General features: G+C 46.1%; 2 protein-coding genes across 2 annotated transcripts in view; both read right to left on the bottom strand.

The window, feature by feature from the left end:
* Positions 1-18,337, bottom strand: part of LOC137418588 (ribitol-5-phosphate xylosyltransferase 1-like) — a 50,150-nt gene extending 31,813 nt beyond the window's left edge. Inside the window, exons 1-4 of the mRNA XM_078766827.1 lie at positions 18,298-18,337; positions 15,418-15,520; positions 3,026-3,161; positions 682-751 (exon numbers count right to left, since the gene is read on the bottom strand). Of these exons, the coding sequence (XP_078622953.1) occupies positions 682-751; positions 3,026-3,161; positions 15,418-15,428 (217 nt within the window). The 5' untranslated portion in view covers positions 15,429-15,520; positions 18,298-18,337. The remainder of the gene's footprint in view (positions 1-681; positions 752-3,025; positions 3,162-15,417; positions 15,521-18,297) is intronic.
* The window catches only part of LOC144888525 (uncharacterized), a 416,118-nt gene that overhangs the window by 2,944 nt on the left and 394,831 nt on the right, over positions 1-18,343 (bottom strand). The window lies entirely within an intron of this gene.

Raw genomic sequence — 18,343 nt, 5'->3', positions numbered from 1 at the left:
CCACAGTGTGATCACCAGCTGCGACGTGTAGAATCATGAGGATATCCGTTGCAATATGCGCTACCAAATTCGACCAGTCATTAAATTATACGCATGCACCAGCGTCTTTTTGTCTTTCAGTTCTGGTCTTGTCCTTTGTTTTGCGACGCATCATGCTTCATCAACTGATTACATATAATGTATGGACGTGAATGTTATTTCTGTTAATGTTAATCTTAATTCATTAATGTTATTTATTAATGTTAATTCTGGGTGGCAGAGGGATAATTTGAAACGGGCTTGGTCGGTAGGGGAAGTCCGAGTGTATGCGCATGCGCTTTTCAAAAAGGCACCCCAACAACAAGAACAACAACGCGGTCCTCTCATAGAGATGCTCGTCGCAGCTAAAAACTCAAAAAAGGAAGTGTTAGGACAGGAGTGGTGTGCGACGACATGTTGTGTATATTACATCGCCTTGTGGGAATACTTCCGCTCTAGCAGGGAACATGGCCTTAAAATGCATGTTGTTGTTGTGTTGTGGGAATACTTGAAAAAAAAAAATTCTAGAGTGTACATAATCATTAGCTCATAGAAGAGAAGCATCACGACAAACGTCTTTTATAAGTTCCGAAATATATTACAACAAATTATCATGTAGAGCTGTAGGAATTGAACGTGAAAGATTAAAAAGGGTCTCCTTACTCCTGTTCGGTATCATCTCCATCGCTCCATATGGAGGAGCCAGGATTCCTGCCAAGTATTGTCGATATTTCTGCAAACATGATGCAAGAACACAAATGAATGTGGTTTCTTAAGCAGACAAAGTGCTATACGATTCCAATGTAATGATTTGTTTTGAAGTATTCTTTCTTCTACATTATGTAGTCCATATAAATAGGGCTACGGAGTGTGGGATCTGCCTTAAGTGGACCCATAAATGGGAAGGAGTCAGATATTGATGGTGGTCTTTCCATCTTCTACTGACTCCTCTCTGGCCTTGCCCCCCAGCTCTCTCTGGGCTCTGTCCCCCAAATATTCCTACAGGTCACACAAGATCTGCCTGCAACCCTCTTATGGTTAAACTGCCAAAATCAAGACTCTCTGCTCACCTTCACTCCTTCATTCCTCTTTTCTCCCACCTCTGGAACAAACTCCCTCACTCTCTTCAATCCCACTCCACCCTCCAGGTCTTTAAAACAGCTGTTCACCACCATCTCTTATCTTCCCCCATCCAAAACCTTGATCTTTTCTACCCCCGCTAATTTCACCCCAAATCCACTTTTTTGAAATACCAACTTCTGTCCTGGAAGTCCTTGGTGTCCTTGTGTTTTATACTTCTCCCACCCCCCCCCCCCCCCCCCCCGCTTCCCACTCCTCCTCCCCCCAAGCCCTCTCCCTCCCACACATCTCCCTGCTCTCAAATGTTTTGTTTGTGTGCTTCGCCTTCTCTCCCCATCTTGTCTTCCGCTCCCTCTTTTTATATATTCTGTTTGTCTGGTTGATTTGTTTGTGAAATAAATGTTAGCTCTTTCACGAGCCTCGATTCAGTATACAAAAAACAAAACAAAAAAAAAACAGAAATGAAGCAGTCTTCAAAATAATAATGGCACCTGGAGAGGAACAACAATACTGGAGAGGAACAACCACCAACGTTGTGAGAATTGCAGAATAGGAACACAAAAGCACAACCAACTAGAAGTTTTGCAACAAAGTATTTACAGAATGTTGGTTGGTCTGTTTATCCTTTTCATCAAGAACCGATGGGTATCTCATGGTGTCTGTCCTGCATGCCATTTGCATCCAAGCTCTTCCATGAGTCTCAGATCAAAAGAGGAGTTTATAAAATTTAGATAAATAAAAAGACAGGCTCAAAACAGTTCAGCCATAGTGGGGCGGCTTCGCCCAAATATTCAAAAGAATTGTGCATTTTGTGATACAAGCACCAAATTTGGCACACTAGTAGACTATCATATTATGAAAAGATCTGGATATTGGGCCATCTCAGATTCAGAGATTTGATTTTTGCAAGATTTGCAGATTTTGCAAGCTGAGATTGCAACGCCAGGGACGGCCAACTCCTTCCTACGAGCTGCCCACGTCACCCGCACAAGAAGAGCTCATCAAATCACTGCAGCGGCACTGCACATCCTGCAACACCGTGCGTATGAACGCCACTGTATGACATATGCTGATGATGCAGAAGACCTGCCTGAGTTCGAAGACTGGTGTCACCAGAGAGGAGAAGACATTCCCAACTTTCAGTACTGGGCAACTGTGCTGGAACTAGAGATGTTGGTACTGGTCTACGTGCGTTCTCTGCGGCAGGCTTCATTCACGACGTACCTTGATGCCCTGACGGAACTGGTCCCATGGTTCCATGCCTTAGACCACACACACTATGCCAGGTGGGTCCCTGTTCACCTGAGGGACACGGTTGCACTCCCAATGAAGCACCCAGATGTAGCCAGAGAATTCAGGGCTGGCAACTTCACTGTACAGAAGACGAAGAAGGTGTTCTCTTCGATCCCAATCGAATCGAAATCTTGCAAAAATCTAATCTCTGAATCTGAGATGGCCCAATATCCAGATCTTTTCATAATATGATAGTCTACTAGTGTACCAAATTTGGTGCTTGTATCACAAAATGCACAACAGGTTTGCTATGCTGCTACACTACCAGAGCGGCCTTTCTAATGGAGGTCCGACATTTCAGAGTCCCTGATAAAGGCTAATCTGTGGCCGAAACATTGGACTTCATGAACCTTTGTCTTCTTTTGACAAGACCTCAAATGATTTTAGCTTTTGTGTTCCTCACTATGCGTTCAAGCTATTTTAGCGACTACATCGACCCAGGAACTACCTACGTGGCTACACCAAGAGGCCATTGGAAGACTGTGTGTTCATCGGGCCACTGGCTGTCGTACACCAGAAAGAGAGGTTCCACAAAGCCGCCGTGCATGCGGAGGAATGGCCGAAGCCAGTCGTTTTCACATCTTTCATTGCCAAGCAGGACAAGTGCAGCCTTAGTAACACTTCCACCACGCACCTGCTCGCTTAGAGAGTGAAGCCACTCCTGGGCAACAGTCACCTTGCTCTGCTCTCGCCCATTCGCTACAAGCACAACAGCAGTCCCGTCGACTACAGGTAGTCCACGTGGCACCACCGCTGGGCCTGTGTAGAAACTGCAACGAAAGAAAAGCTCTTTTGTCTAATAGAAGATTCCATGAGCAGTCTTTTATGGGAATGCTCTGAACTTTGTGGCAACACGGTGTACTACGCATCCCACATCTTCATAATCAAGCAAGTACAAAGCTGCGTGCATCAAGTTAAAACAACATCCATCATCCAAACCCCCGTTAGTTCATTTTTCAAAGTCCTTTGCTCCTAAGCACCAAAAATTTCACAACCATGAGGGATAGCAATCAATGGGCAAGCAAGTTGTTGAGAACACTCATAGATGAAGAGTAAAATAATCGGGCATGACAAATTCAAAAAAAATACATTCAACAGCCTAAAGATCAAAGTCTAAAAAGACAAGTCAGGAGACGATGATGGTTCACGAGCGAGCGGTATTCAATGACTGTATTCAACGAGCGAGCGGTATTTAAAAGGACGGACTATAACCGAAACAGGCCCGGACAGGCCAGGCCCGGAAATGTCAAAACGAAGGTTACTGACCTTGAAATGAGATAGAAAATAATGTATAATCAGTTATGAGGTTAGTTAGCTACACAATACCGAAAATTCCGTGAAAAATGAAATGAAAAAAAAAAAAAAAAAAATAATGAAGAAAAAAATGAAAAATGAAAAATCGAGCTCCGTGGGGCTAGACACATGACATTGGCCTTACCAAATATCGAAACCCCTGGCAGATTCCACCAAAGCCCTCGGAGAAGATGTAGCTTGAACTCGATTACCCCCTAAAAAGACATCTTTATCGGGCGTGGCTCCACCCAAAATGGGCGCAATACGCCCACTCTAGGCAGGACACAACTAGATCATGATATCAACCTCCCACCCAAGTTTCATCAAGATCGGATGATATCATCGGGTAGTTATGCTGCGGACAGACAGACACACAGACACACACACACACACAGACAGACGCACACACATGACGAATATAGTGGTCACTTGATAACTCGTGAACCAAAAACTGAGAAGAGAAAGAAGAAACTCGATTGCTTTGAAATACACTTGTTGATTAACATGCAGAAGATGAAATGATGAATGAAGAACTAGTCTGCTGAAGGTGAACGTCAATTTGCCTTGGCAGACAGGTAGGATGAAATCACCTGAATGTTTTCGGGCCTTAACCCTTCATACCTTGAACTTGATGATGCACACAACAATCAGCTTCTCACTTCCCACAGCAATTAGCACACCTCAATCAATCAATGTCCTGATAATGCGATCCATTAAAGATGGAACAGGATGATTTTATAAGAAATGAGGATATGCGAGAAACACTTGAAGAAATTCCATTGATGCGAGAATACGTGAATCTAGACTGAAATGGTTTGGACATATTGAAAGAATGGAGGAAAGACAAGTGAAAATAATTTACCAAAGCAGGATGAACAGTAGAAGGCCAGGAAGTAGACCAGGAACCAGAAGAAAGCAAACATTGGAAATGATCTAATAGAAGCTGGAATCACTATGGAAAAGACACAACATCCAGCCCAAGATAGGAAAGGTTGGAGAGATGTGGTCGAGGCCTCAAAAAATGAAGAATATACTTGCATGCCCAGGGTCATTGGAAATGCATTTCAGTGATGGTGTGAATTGATATTAAAAAAAGCAATTTGAAATTCAATTTCAACAACCATTGTCATTCAGTGAGGAAAATTCCTGTGAATCCAAACATACAAGGTGTCCACGAACCATAACCTAACCTCTACTCAGGATCTGTCCCTACCTCTATATGTCTACACAAATGCGGGCTCCCGCACGCTCCCCCGCAGTGCCCAGAGAGCACGGTCCATAGGTGGGGAAGGAGGACAAAGCAGAGTTAGCGGGGTGCAAGGGCGCTAGGGTACACATCAACACAAGGCAATGCAGAGGTGAGGTGCGCAGGAGAGCGAGCGGAGAAAGCTCGTCCCTATCGTACGTCACCGCCCCCCCCCCCCCCCCCCCGTCACCTACTCTACCCTTGCCCTTACCCCATATTTACACAACTCTACACATTTACAAATTCCGTCTCTACTGTCTCGTCTTCCCCATATCTCCCCTAATTCCAAATTCGTCCACAATCCCTCTCACCAAATTTGCCATTGATTCAAATTCCTCATCAATTCCTCATAAGGAGGAAGAGATGGAACAACCAAGCACAATGTCACCCCCACGTCATGATGCGTCTCACATTCCCAAAACATTTGCAACAAAAAACATGGTGTGGAGTCTTGTCATCACCTCAGGTGAGTGGCTGCAGATGGTGCGAAGGGATTTCAATCCTAACTATCCTTCGAAATGACTAACATTCTTTACACTACCCAAGGTCTTTCCCTGCAAAACCATTGGCCACTTTACTCTATGTGGTTCTAAAAACCAAACTCCCATTGACCAAACTGTGGTGCTCACCAATTTGGGGTCTCACTCCCCCGATTCAACTCCCTGTGCCTCCGCACAATTTCCGGGCTGGGTCGTGTGGCTCACCAGCAGGTCTACTCACCTGCACACCTCCGCCACTGTAGTTGCCTCCGAGCTTACCTGCTCCTTACCCTAACCTATCTACCTGGGGAAGGCCCTCTGGCGCTCTCCCCACTCGGTGCCCTCTCTGGCCCTGGGCTACCCGGGTCCGTCCTCCGGATCCTCGGGCCCCACTGAACAACTCTACCGGCTCCCAGAGCCAACCTGCGGCCTCACCTGGCCGACATCCTCACAGTGGCGGAGTGCCCATTCAATTACACTCACTAACAGGCCACACGCCCAGCCATTTCCACTTCACTAATGCACCCATCCAAACGCCATTCTACCACACGCACCACAGATGCCAATATCCACCACAATTTACCTATACCCTCTACCTACTCTTAAACTACCCTCCCCGGGTATTCGTGAAAGGGGTCCATCTTCCCCATCCACTCCTTTCGCACCAACCACTCCACTCCACATATTCCACACTACTCACTCCACACCATCCATTCCATACCATTTATTCCCTGCAACCATTCTCCATACACCTGTGCTTCACTTACACACCTGTGCTCACACACACCGGGTGGCTCTTGCACCTGTCTCTCCTCCAGGACCATTCATTCAATACAACTCACAATCGCACTTTTCACCATACGCTGCTCAATCACCTCCTTCACACATACTGCACCATTCACGAGCATTGCCTCTCAATTCCTCATTTCAATATGCTCACCAGTAAGAACTTCCATACGCAATGCCTCACTCAATAAACCACATCACAAACACACTGCATCATCTAAGCTGACTAGTTTCCCTTCTGAAACTCGCGCTTCCCAGTCGCCCCTTATACTATTGCGCTCCCTCGTCGTTATAATCCATCTAATCTATTCTATGTCCCCACTACAGGTACATGTCGCTACTTAACTCTACAGTTACCTATGGTCAGCTATTTCCCTATACACTTATCCAAACCCTCCCTGGCTTGGTTTGCACCGCCATAACCCCATAAACTATTGCTCATGTGCCCGGGGGATGGGAGGGATGGTGGATTTACCATCCCTCTACATCGGGCATCTCTCACTATCAATTTTGCCCATCCAATTTTTTTCCAATCAAATTTGCCAATCATTACTGCCAATCATTTTTACCCATCAAATTTGCCAATCATTACTGTCAATCATCAATTTCCTACCAATTCCAAACAATTACACTATCACTATCGCCATCACAGTCCATTAAACTACGAGCCTCGGTGCGTCGTTGCATTATCAAAGCTCGGCTTCGCAAAGCCGCGCAATGCATTCGGGTGGTTTGGTCGCCTGCAGGTTGGGTCCGTCCGGCACTCGGTTCAGGGGAGGAGGTTTGGTTGGGCCAAGGTTTAAAGCACCATCCCGGCACGGGGCCTTGCGCTCCCAAGCGCGATGGGCCAACCCTGCCCGGTTGGGACGCCACCACCACAAGGGGGCGCCATTCCGATCCCTCCTACCTTCCCTCGAACCGGACCGGTCGCCTTGCCCGGCAAAGCCCGGACTCGACCGTGCGGGACGGGGCCCGGCCCGGATCGTGCACGACGCTCCGAAGAGAAGCCACGCGGCACCGATCCCCGCCGGCTCCCGCAATACACACAGCCCGGCACGGACCGAGAACTTGCGTCGGCTAAACGTCGGTCTAACCGCTATCCCATTTAACGTCGATGCTCCCCGGACATGCTCCCACCACTCGTTCCGTTCGTTGCTCATACATCCCATACTCTCCGTCAATTCCACCACCGCACTCTCTGTTACACACCACTCGCTGTTCGCACACTTCATTAACACACCTCCTCGCGCCCACTGCTCGGTCACATCCTCTGTGACAACCATGGGTGCGCACTCTTTTGCACACCCAATCATGCACTTCACCACCAACCCAGGTGTACCTCCTCGCACACGCTCAACCATTCCAAGTGTGCATTTTCGCACCCGCTCCTCATCCATCTCACTCTCCGTATCACTCTCATCACACATACACTCCGACGTGCATTCTCGCTCGCACTCGGTTTTACTCCCACACTTTATAACACACTCACTCTTCGACGCACACTTTTTCCTCACATGCGCGCCATTTCCACTCACACCACTCACAAGGGACCCTCCACCAACGCCCGGGTGCTTTCTCGATCCCAAACGCGCGAAAATTCTTTTTGCGCTAAACACCTTCCCGCAAAACCTCTTAGCACCATACACAGCCCGTCTCACCTTCGGGGTTCTTCTTCCTCCTCGCTCCAACACCTGCAAATATTTATAAGGATTAAGCACGGCATCATGATGTGAGCACGGACTTTGCACATTTTCCATCTTTTCCTCCCGCTGTTGCTCTACCAAGTCTGCCTCTCCAATCCCAATTTCCACTATTTCTTTTTCTTTATTCACCTCGACGACCGCTGGCTTTATTAAAATTTCCTCTTCTACCTCAGCGGTCGCCGGCTTCCCCATACCCCGGGTCGCGATCTCTATACCCGTCATTTTAACCGCGCCCTGCTCCGCCTCGCTCAACCCGCGCTTCTCAAACCGCGTTACCTCATCGCGTACCCCCGTGACATCTTCACTCAACCTGCGGTTAACCCCCCTCTCAACTTCCCTTACCTCATATGTGGCCTTGTCCCTCGCTAACCCCTCATTTACTTCCCCTATTTGGTTACCCACGTCCTCCAGTTGGCCCCCCAATTTACCTTCCAGCCCTTCCAACCTGTTGTCTAACCCCTCAAATTTGCTGTCTAACTTCCCAATTTGGTCACTGGTACCCCTTGCTTCGTCCCTCATTGCTCCAATTTGGCCTCCCAATTTCTCACTCATTTTCTCCATTTTTGCATCCAGTTGGGTCAGGAATAATTTGAAGTCAAACCCGATTGGTACAGCGGCCCCAGCTGCCACGGCGGGCTCGGCCTCTGCGGCACCGCCATTTTGTGCTGCCGCGACCACGTGCGAGGCGCCGCCATCTTGTGCGCCTGCAACCCCCGCTACCGCACCCTCATTGCTCTCCTCCTCCCTCTCTCCCAATTCCTCCCGGGGGTCCTGGGGTGCCTCTAACCCCTCATTCTCCCCTACCGGCACCCGATCACCTTGATCATCCATGGCATGACTTTAATTTAGGATGTTAAATAAAATTTCGGCCGCTCCAAAATTTGACCAAATTTTCAGACGTTTTAAAAATTTGGTTCGGGTCCAAATCCCACTCCTCACACCAATTGTTGCGGATCTCGGTTTTGGCACTCTCCTTACCGAGGAGGGTTTAATCCCCTCGTCTTTTAAGCTGGCCATCCGAGTCCTGGAACTATCTCGCCACTTCCGGTCAGCGCTGAATAGGGTAGTAGGCCAATTATTCCTATGACCTAATTACCAGCGCCTTCCGGTAAGCGAGGAAATGAGCCCCGCCCGAGCCGCGACTGTAATGGACACGCTGAGCGAAGCGAGCCACGACTCAGGCCGTTAGCAAGAGACTAAACCCGATTATAAAGCGTTGGCCAAATCGTGCCACAGGTATTCAATCGAAAGAAAAGCCTAAAGCGATCGGGGAAGAATGAAACCAAAAGGGTAAGAAATAACAGACATTTATTAATTATTTACAAAACCAAAGAAACCAAAGGAGAAACGAAAGCAATATACAGAAGAAGAAGAAGACACAGGACAAGCCTTAAAACAGTCTTATATTAAACTCCAGACAACAAAAAGGACAGAGAACAGACTTACACGACAAGGGAATAGCAGGCAGGAATCACTGGAAGAAGGAGAAGGTCCAGGTGGGACAACAGGGCTGGAAGGTTCGGCAGGGTACAGCAAGGAGGTCCGCTCCAAGTCCACGCTCCGGGCTGGAAGCGAGCAGCCAGCGGCAGGTACACGTAGTCGTTGCACGCGGTAGGGCCTTTTGAAGCAGCTTGTCACAGAGCTCCGCGCAGCTTCGTCTCTCTCTGCCTTCTTCGTCCAACTCTCTTCCAACTCATACCTTCTCACCGACTCTGTAAGCAGTCCCTTGCAGTCGCTTTTATCGCTCGTGGCCGTATCAAGACGCCAGCTCTGATGACCCGCATACCGGTTGGCTCACCGCGGTGCTGGTTGGCTGGTAAGGGCTTGCCGACTCCACCTCCGATGACGAGCCGACTTGCCACACCTTGTTCTGGTGGCTCCTCCCCCTTCTTTCTCGGCCCGACCGCATGGCCAATGGCGGCTGGTGGGGAGTTAGAACACCACTCGCACCGCTTTTGAAGGGAAGTTTGGGCCTACTCTTATTTGATTAATGCAACGCAGATTAAACTATTGGGAACAGGTCCTTAACTGAAACACATAATAATGAAATAACTACGGAGAGGTCCTATGGTTCGCTACGTGTGGTACATGGACTAACTAGGGTGCGATCTTTAACAAGCCAATTGATGGGAATATTTACAGGGGGACATTTATAAGGGATACATTTACTAAAATTTACTAGTGAAGGTTCTAAAAACCGTAACAATATATATATACAGACTTGGCATTTAATATGGAATTTTTTTTTTTTCTTGACTTGGGTTTACTTTCTTAACTCAGGATATCAATCTGGTGAGTTTCTTTTACACTTTGGTGATTTATTTGTTGAAAGAACCATGTCACTGATTGTCTGTCGCAGCAACAAGTCAACAACAGGATTATATCATAGGTGGCGTGGCAAAATGTACGGACAGGTGCATTTGACGATTGGCTTCACAGTCGGGTATACAAGGGGTGTTGCGTTCTGTATTAGTGGAAAACAACTGCTGCACGTCTACAAAAGTTATTTCCGCTTCCTCTGGAGATGGTCCGTCAACTCGACAATGCTGTTTGTCATGGAGTGGTGGCTTTACGAAATTACGGCATGAAAGAGCGTGTTATTGCTCGGCAGTATGGCATCACTCAAGGTCAGGTGTCAAAGATCCTGAAACGAAATGCTAAGAGGGGTGTCCCTACTCCAAAACCGAGGCCAGGACGTCCCCGCAGAACCACAAGGAGGGATGATCGCCAGCTGCACCGGTTAGTCCGCAATGGCCGTACCAAGTCAGCTAATCGGCTTAGGGCTGAATGGCAGCAACTGACAAATGTGCCTGTATCCAGAAGGCTAGTCAACCAACGACTGGTTCAAGCAGGCTATCGTACCAGGCGTCCCCTGAGAAAGCCACGCCTGACCAGACAACACCGCCAACACCGATTGCAGTGGGCCAGAGAGCCCCGTCAATGGCAGCCAGGACACTGGAATCACGTGATCTTCAGTGACGAGTCTAGATTTCTGGTCTATCGTCAAGATGGCCGCGTCCGAGTGCACAGACAAGTGCATGAAGCCGACAACAAAGATTGTATAGTGCCAAGAGTCCAAGCTGGAGGTGGTGGGGTGACCGTTTGGGCTGCTTTTCATGCAGCGGGCAAAACTGACCTGGTTGTTCTGAATGGAAACCTGAACCAGTTCAAGTACAGGGCCATTCTGGAAGAAACATTGCTTCCATTTGCTCGTGCAGCCTTTCAAGGAAACTTTGTCTTCCAAGATGACAATGCACGGCCTCATCGTGCTCGCATGATCCAACACTTTCTTGCTGACCGTGGTGTAGAGCATTTGGAGTGGCCTGCCATGTCCCCGGATATGAATCCGATCGAGAACTTGTGGGCAGAATTAACGCGTCAAATCGACCACTTGGACCAGCAGCCGACCTCTGTGCGTGAATTGCAGCAGGCTATTGTCACTGCATGGCAAGCGATTCCTGTCCAAACCTTGGCAAATCTCGTGAACAGCATGCCTCAATGTGTACGTGCTCTCCTGAATGCTCGTGGGGGTTACACGAAGTACTGAACTGTAATTTTACTGTCCGTAATCAACAACAACACAACATGCATTTTAAGGCCATTTTCCCTGCTAGAGCGGGGGTTAGCCTTGCGGTCCCCATGACAATCTTCTCCATTTTGCCCTATTTTCTGCATCTCTCCTTGTTAACCCAGTCGTAATTTAACTTTTGTTTTTGTTAAAAAAAAATTTGGCTAATGTGCAAAATAAAGAGATACTTCTGGAAAACGTACAGAAGCTTAACACAGTACTGTCCATGAATTGAGTTCGATATCAGTTTACATCACTTTCAAGGATCAATTTATTTGTTTTGAAATGTCAAATGTGGTTTTTGTTTCTTTTAAAGGTCACATTAACAAAATCTAGAATAATTTCAACATAATTCCAATGAACTTTTGGTTCTAAGACATCTTGCAAAGTAAGTTCACCCCCACAAAAAAATATTCCATATTAAATGCCAAGTCTGTATATATATATATATATATACCTACAGTATATACAGTACACACACACACACACACACACACACACACACACACACACACACACACACACACACACACACACACACACACACACACACAGTCATGGTCAAAAATATTGGCAACCTTGCACTTTTTTCAAATAACTCACAATTTTCTCTAAAAATAAGTTGAAATTAACGAAAGTATTTTGTCTCCACAATTCTTTATTTCACTGTTAATATTACAGAACCTTTTTTTTTATTCAGAACTTCATATTTCCTTTTAAATCAGAAAATTTAAAAAAATGGCCTTGACAAAATTATTGACACCCGAGACTTAATATTTGGTAGCACATCCTTTGGACAAAATAACTGCAGTCAAGCGCTTCCTATAGCCATGAATGATCTTCCTACACCTCTCTACTGGCAGATTGGTCCACTCTTCTTGTGCAAACTGCTCCAGTTCTCCCTGGATTTGAAGGGTGCCTTCTCCCAACTGCTGTTTTCAGATCTTCCCACAGGTGTTCAATGGGATTTCGATCTGGACTCATTGCTGGCCACTTCAGAACAGTCCAGCGTTTTGTCTTGAACCATTCCTGAGTACTTGTTAAAGTGTTTGGGGTCATTGTCCTGCTGCAAGACCCATGACTTTCGATGGCGACCCAGCTTTCTGACATTGGGTTCAACATTGTGCTCCAAAATGCCTTGGTAACCTCCTGATTTCAAGATGCCATGCACACATTCAAGGCACCCAGTGCCAGAGTCAGCACAGCAACCTCAAAACATCACTGAACCTCCTGCATGTTTGACTGGAGGGAAGGTGTTCTTTTCTTTGAAGGCTTCATTTTGTTTTCTGTAAACATAGAGATGATCTGCTTTACCAAAAAGGTCTAATTTGGTATCATCTGTCCACAGGACATTCTCCCAGAATTATTTTGGCTTGTTCAGGTGTGTTTTGGAAAACTCCATTCAGGCTTTCTCAGCAGTGGGGTCCTCCTGGGTCTCCTACCATAGAACCCCCTTTCATTGAGTTGGCAACGGATGGTGCGAGTTGAAACTGTCGTACCTTGTGCATGGCATCTTCAAATCAGGAGGTTACCAAGGCATTTTGGAGCACAATGTTGAACCAAGTGTCAGAAAGCTGGGTCTCCATTGAAAGTCATGCGTCTTGCAGCAGGACAATGACCCCAAACACACTTCAAAAAGTTGATCGAGGTGCTTTCTCCACCATTCAAACAATCCTTTGCTGCAATCTTTGATCAAGTTTTCTCTTGCGCCATGTCCAGGGAGGTTGGCTCCAGTGCCATGGGCCTTAAACATCCTGATAACATTGCGTACGGTGGACACAGGAACATGTGGATACCAAAATCATTTTTTTTTCCAACAATTTTCTGGAATAAATGGTGCATTATTTGAAAAAAGTGCAAGGGTGCCAATATTTTTGGCCACGACTGTATTTACAGCATACAGTATAGCATAATATTTCAAAAAGTTGTGGACGCATTTGAATGAAACTTGGTCGTTGAGTTGGTTAGGTGGCAAGAACAAGCCGATTAGATTTTGGTTCAGGTCCGGATCCATATCTGGCCTATCAGTGAGATACTAAACGGAAACTGTTCAACCTGGCGGCAGTATGTGCTCTACCGAGTGCCATTCTAGTTAAGCGCTATTTTGATTCGTTTTCAGGAACGTATACCAAATAATAAAAGTATGACTATGCAGTATACTGTACAAACCACAGTGGCCTGTACCATGAACCATGTTGCAAACTATGTTTACAACATATGTAAACACGAACAGGCCAACCCAATTATCACGAATTTCTGATGCGACTACGATGGTTTCACGGACCACAAGTCGTTATCAAGAAACCGCCTTGATGCATTCACGCACTGACTCTCGATACCACCGGAACATGTGAAGAATTTTTGATGCATGGACAGAATCCCAGGACAGATCAACGGAAGTCTCAGTTCGGTTGTTACGTTCGCTATTTGTCATAATGAATATGGAACCGCACAAATGTAGGCCTGACATCAATCACATGACAAATGTGATCGTACATGTTTAGTAAGGGTCTCAGCCATCCCACGGACAGACGTCAAACAAGGCGTCCTGTCTGCTGGAATCAGTTGGTGGACCTTAAATATCCCACGGTGTCATTCTTGAAGAGTAGGTAAACTATTGCCAACACCACGACCAAATTACAAATTCCTGCTCAAATCTACAGGTGGGAGCGTAGTGCATCAGTGGCACAGCTGCGCACCAAACAAATGAGGACACCTGCAGCCATTTGCTGCATACGAAAGAATAAGAAGAAGTCATTTATAATGACATGATATCCCTTCTTTGGATGATACAATTAATCATACTAAAATACGCCATTTAGTGTCTGTCTGTCAGTCTGTCTGATTAATTTTTGACGCCAATACATTGTTGTAGCACATTCATTTGCCCCATTCTCCAAGGGGGGTTTCTCCCCCGAGCGGGTTTTCCCCACCATTGCCGTCAATGGGGTTGCATGTTGAGGTGTATATCCATATTAAGTTAGCTTTATCGTGGCGTTCTCCCAAAGAAGAAGATTTATCGTGGCGTTTTTCCAAAGACTCTTTTAACAACAAAATTAATGATAATCGCATATTGTTAATGTTATTACAAAACAATATTAATACTACTAATGTCCCACTTCCCCCAAGGCATTTTTCCTGTAGTGATAACGTGTATAAATAGCTTATAGTTATAATGGCGTTTCCGTGGGAGCAATGGCTTCTACAGGAAGTAAAATATTATAAACCACAAACGTGTATGCTTAGATTTTTAAACAGTCGCTAATGCTCTTTATAACACTAAATGAAGAAATTTGGAGGAATCCCAACATCCGTGAAGTAAGGTTTGCTTACAGAACTGAGCAAAGATCTATGGTACTCTATATACCCCACAAATGTTGGGTTAATAGCATGGCCCTTTCTGCTGCTACCGTGACATTTTTCGCAGCAAACTTTTGAAACTCGCTCCTGCTGTTTAATGTGAAACTGAAAGGGAGGAAGCCTGGGTTGTGCTCATTCACCAAGCAGCTAGCTAGCGCTTGCCAAGCCAGCCGTTCCTTAACGGTGTTGAATGGAGTGCTTGCTCGAATGCTTAAACCACTTGGCGATCTTCAAATGCTGAAACCACTTGTCGATCTCTCCACAAGAAACTTGGTAAATGAACGCACACCCAATGTTCTTGAGACCCACCCATAGATCGACTGTAATCTATATACCCCAAAGAGGAATGACCCTCCCTGCCCCTCCCGGAGTCTGTGGGTGTACAAGTCCCGAAAACACACAGGAGGAGGTATTGTTTAATCATCATGCCATAATGCAAAATTTTCATCTTACCTGCATTTTTAAGGGGATGCTAATTTCGTTAAGCACAGGAAACAAGCGTCAAAATCATCTTCTTCATTATCATCATCTTTCACATCTTTTGGGGGAGCTTTAATTTTCAGATGGCGTTCCTTCTTGGTTAAAGATTACCTGTACAGCATATCGTTGGCAATCAAAGAACCCTCCTTCCACTGTCCTCCTGCAAGCACATCTGACAGGTCACCACCAAGCACATGCTCCCATAAGTAAAGACCTGAAAGTACAAAGTAAACAGGAAAGTTTACAAAACAAATGAACACAGGAGGGTTTCCTGGTTTGCCTTTTCAAGAACAATTGCTTTCACTACCACATATTGCTCACGAGCATTTTATTGGCCTGTTGGGACGCTATTCATAGGCACCATGTGTGTCAAAACAAATTCTGTCTGAACTCCTAGGTGTCAGGAAAGGAAATTTTTAAACCCCCATAAACAAACAACAATTCATAAATGGATAGTAACGTTTGTTGGAGTGAGCCAAAAGCAACAACAGATCTCAACTGTAGTTGGTAATGTTTGTGTCTCCGATGGCTTTCAAATCCAATGCGGGAGGAACACTGGCATCCACATATATCAGGGACAGTAATAATGCAAAGTCAAAAGTAAACTTTTCCTCACTACCAGAAACCTTTTCCTTGTTACCTTCCCCAAGTCCAAGCTCCAAACTCCAAGTTCCAAGTTCAGATCATGTCAGGTATGGGAGCATGATGGATCAGCGCGTCACCACGTCTACCTTCCACCGGTACACGAGAGGCCTCTGTCTGGCCATCCCCCAGGCAGATCCCCAGCCCATCACCAACTCCTCAAGATACCGAACAACCTGCTGCAACCTTGAGACACGTGGTCGACCCGTTGGCCTCCTCCACTCACGATGCTCCCTCACTGAGAGAATCTGGTGAGCTGGATCAGCGTCAAGAAAATAAGCCACTTGTCCATACAGCATCAACTGATGCGAACGGACTATACAGGTAACAAATCCCAACTGAGTCTCTCTCAGCAAATGTTCGTTCGACACAAAGTCTAACCAGTGGAAATCAAGGATTCTCTGAAGAGACCAAACTCCTCAGCTACCCTTTCATCCTTGAATATGCCAATATCCAACCTATCCATAGCTTCAGAGTTTCTCCAACAAGCCTGTGATCGGTACTGAGGAAATGAGCACTCAGGTAGACCCTGCACTCCGGTGTGTGTGAGTGTGTGTGTGTAGTTGGAGTTAAGTTTTTGTCCAAATCATTGAAGAAGTCTCCAATTCTTGGTCAGAGCCCAAATCTCACATCCGTAGAACAACACTGAAAAAACCAAGGACTTAAAGATTCCGACTGTCATCTTCCTGCATAGGTACCAACAGCACCACACCCCACGGTCCAGTAAATCCGTGATACCCCAGACTCGACCCAGACATCTATTGACTCTAGCTTATAACATGCGGAGACATGAATATCACTGCCAAGGTTAGTGAATAACTCTGTGACCTCAACATCCTCGCCACAGACAGGTACAGACAAGATAGCAGCATCGAAGATGTCAATGAAAGACTGGATCTTAGATTTGACCCAGGAGACCCATAGTGCCAGTGACTCCGACACCTACATGTTATTTCAATGGCGTGATTGGGGCTCAAACTCAAGACCCTACGATTTTAAGCCAGCCACCTTAACGTTAAGTCATCGCCAGGCTTATTGACAACATGTAATGCTCTACCTTTTCACAGATTCCTCATGTTAAGGTCTTGTTGTCTGCCCTCAGCAAACATACAGTTTTATGCCTCAGCTCCCTGAACAGCTCAGTTCTGCCATCAAGTCTGGTCCTGCGACACTGGCTAATGGTATCCAGTGTCCCTTGGGAGACAAAATTCCACTTCGCCTGACAGTGGGTTCCAAGACACCGACCAGCAACATCAAGGGTGGTAGTCTTGAAGGCGCTCCACAACTCTTCAGGATCCCCTGAAACACCCAGACACCTTAGACTCCCACTCAACCTGTCCACAAACTCCTCAGCTACCCAATCTTCCGTGAGCATGCCAACATCCAACCTAAGCTATGATGGCGCCATTCTCTTGGATTTGAGCCACAGTTTCAGAGTTTCTCCTGTGATCGGTTTTGAGGGAATGTGCACTCCAGTAGTCCCTGCACTCAGGTGTGTGTGTGTGTGTGTGTGTGTGTGTGTGTGTGTGTGTGTGTGTGTGTGTGTGTGTGTGTGTGTGTGGAGTCAATGCTTGTTTAATTGCATTATTGCATTACCTGCGGCCAAAAACACGGTTTTTGGAACTCACTATAATAAAAAAAATTGAAACCATTTCAAAGCTAATAATCAATTTACTTGGTTGCAAAACTGATAATTGATTTCCTTGGAACAAAACCTCATGTCCATGCTTGTTTTAAAAAAGATGTCTTTCCTGTATTGAAAAAGAAGGAGCGGAAATATGAGTGTAATGCAGCGGCACATTCCCAGAGGAAACGGGTATTTACAAGTAAATATAAAAATGAGTTCCCTTATATCTTCGACAGCAAGTTCCACGAGGAAGTTTGGCAAACGTTCCCTGAGCCGTCCTTCTCTCCACCCAGGGCTTTACTCTCAGCCACTTCTTTCTCCTGGCACGATGTCAGAGACGTACCAGCATAAGTCCCAATGCAGCAGTACTCAGAGCTTTCACCCTTCTATTCCTCTCCCTTCATTTCTTTTTCATTGTCAATTTGTTTACCGAAAATAATGTCGTCGACAATCGCGTAGTGCGAGTCAAATGTGTGGTACGCTCCGGCAAAACAAGACTTCAGTGAAGCTCAATTTCCTCCATCAAATGACACACTCTCTCAGTACCAATCGAAAGGTGCTATATACACATGCTTTCCACAATACAGTACAGCAGTGATAAGTTGCAATCATTCAATCAGATGAAATATCAACAACACTAGGTTTGATTTACTGAAATCAAATAGCAATTCAGGCAGATGCTGTAAACTTCTCTCTCACTGCTCTGTAACTATGACACATACCAATGGCTGCCTTGCCCCAGATTTCAACTCGCCGCCATGGTGTAGA

The sequence above is a fragment of the Myxine glutinosa genome, chromosome 12 (assembly GCF_964187855.1).
Source record: "Myxine glutinosa chromosome 12, kmMyxGlut1.1, whole genome shotgun sequence".
Classification (NCBI taxonomy): Eukaryota; Metazoa; Chordata; class Myxini; order Myxiniformes; family Myxinidae; genus Myxine; species Myxine glutinosa.
The sequence above is the reverse complement of the archived record's forward strand: the minus strand, read 5'-3'. Positions and strand labels throughout refer to the sequence as shown.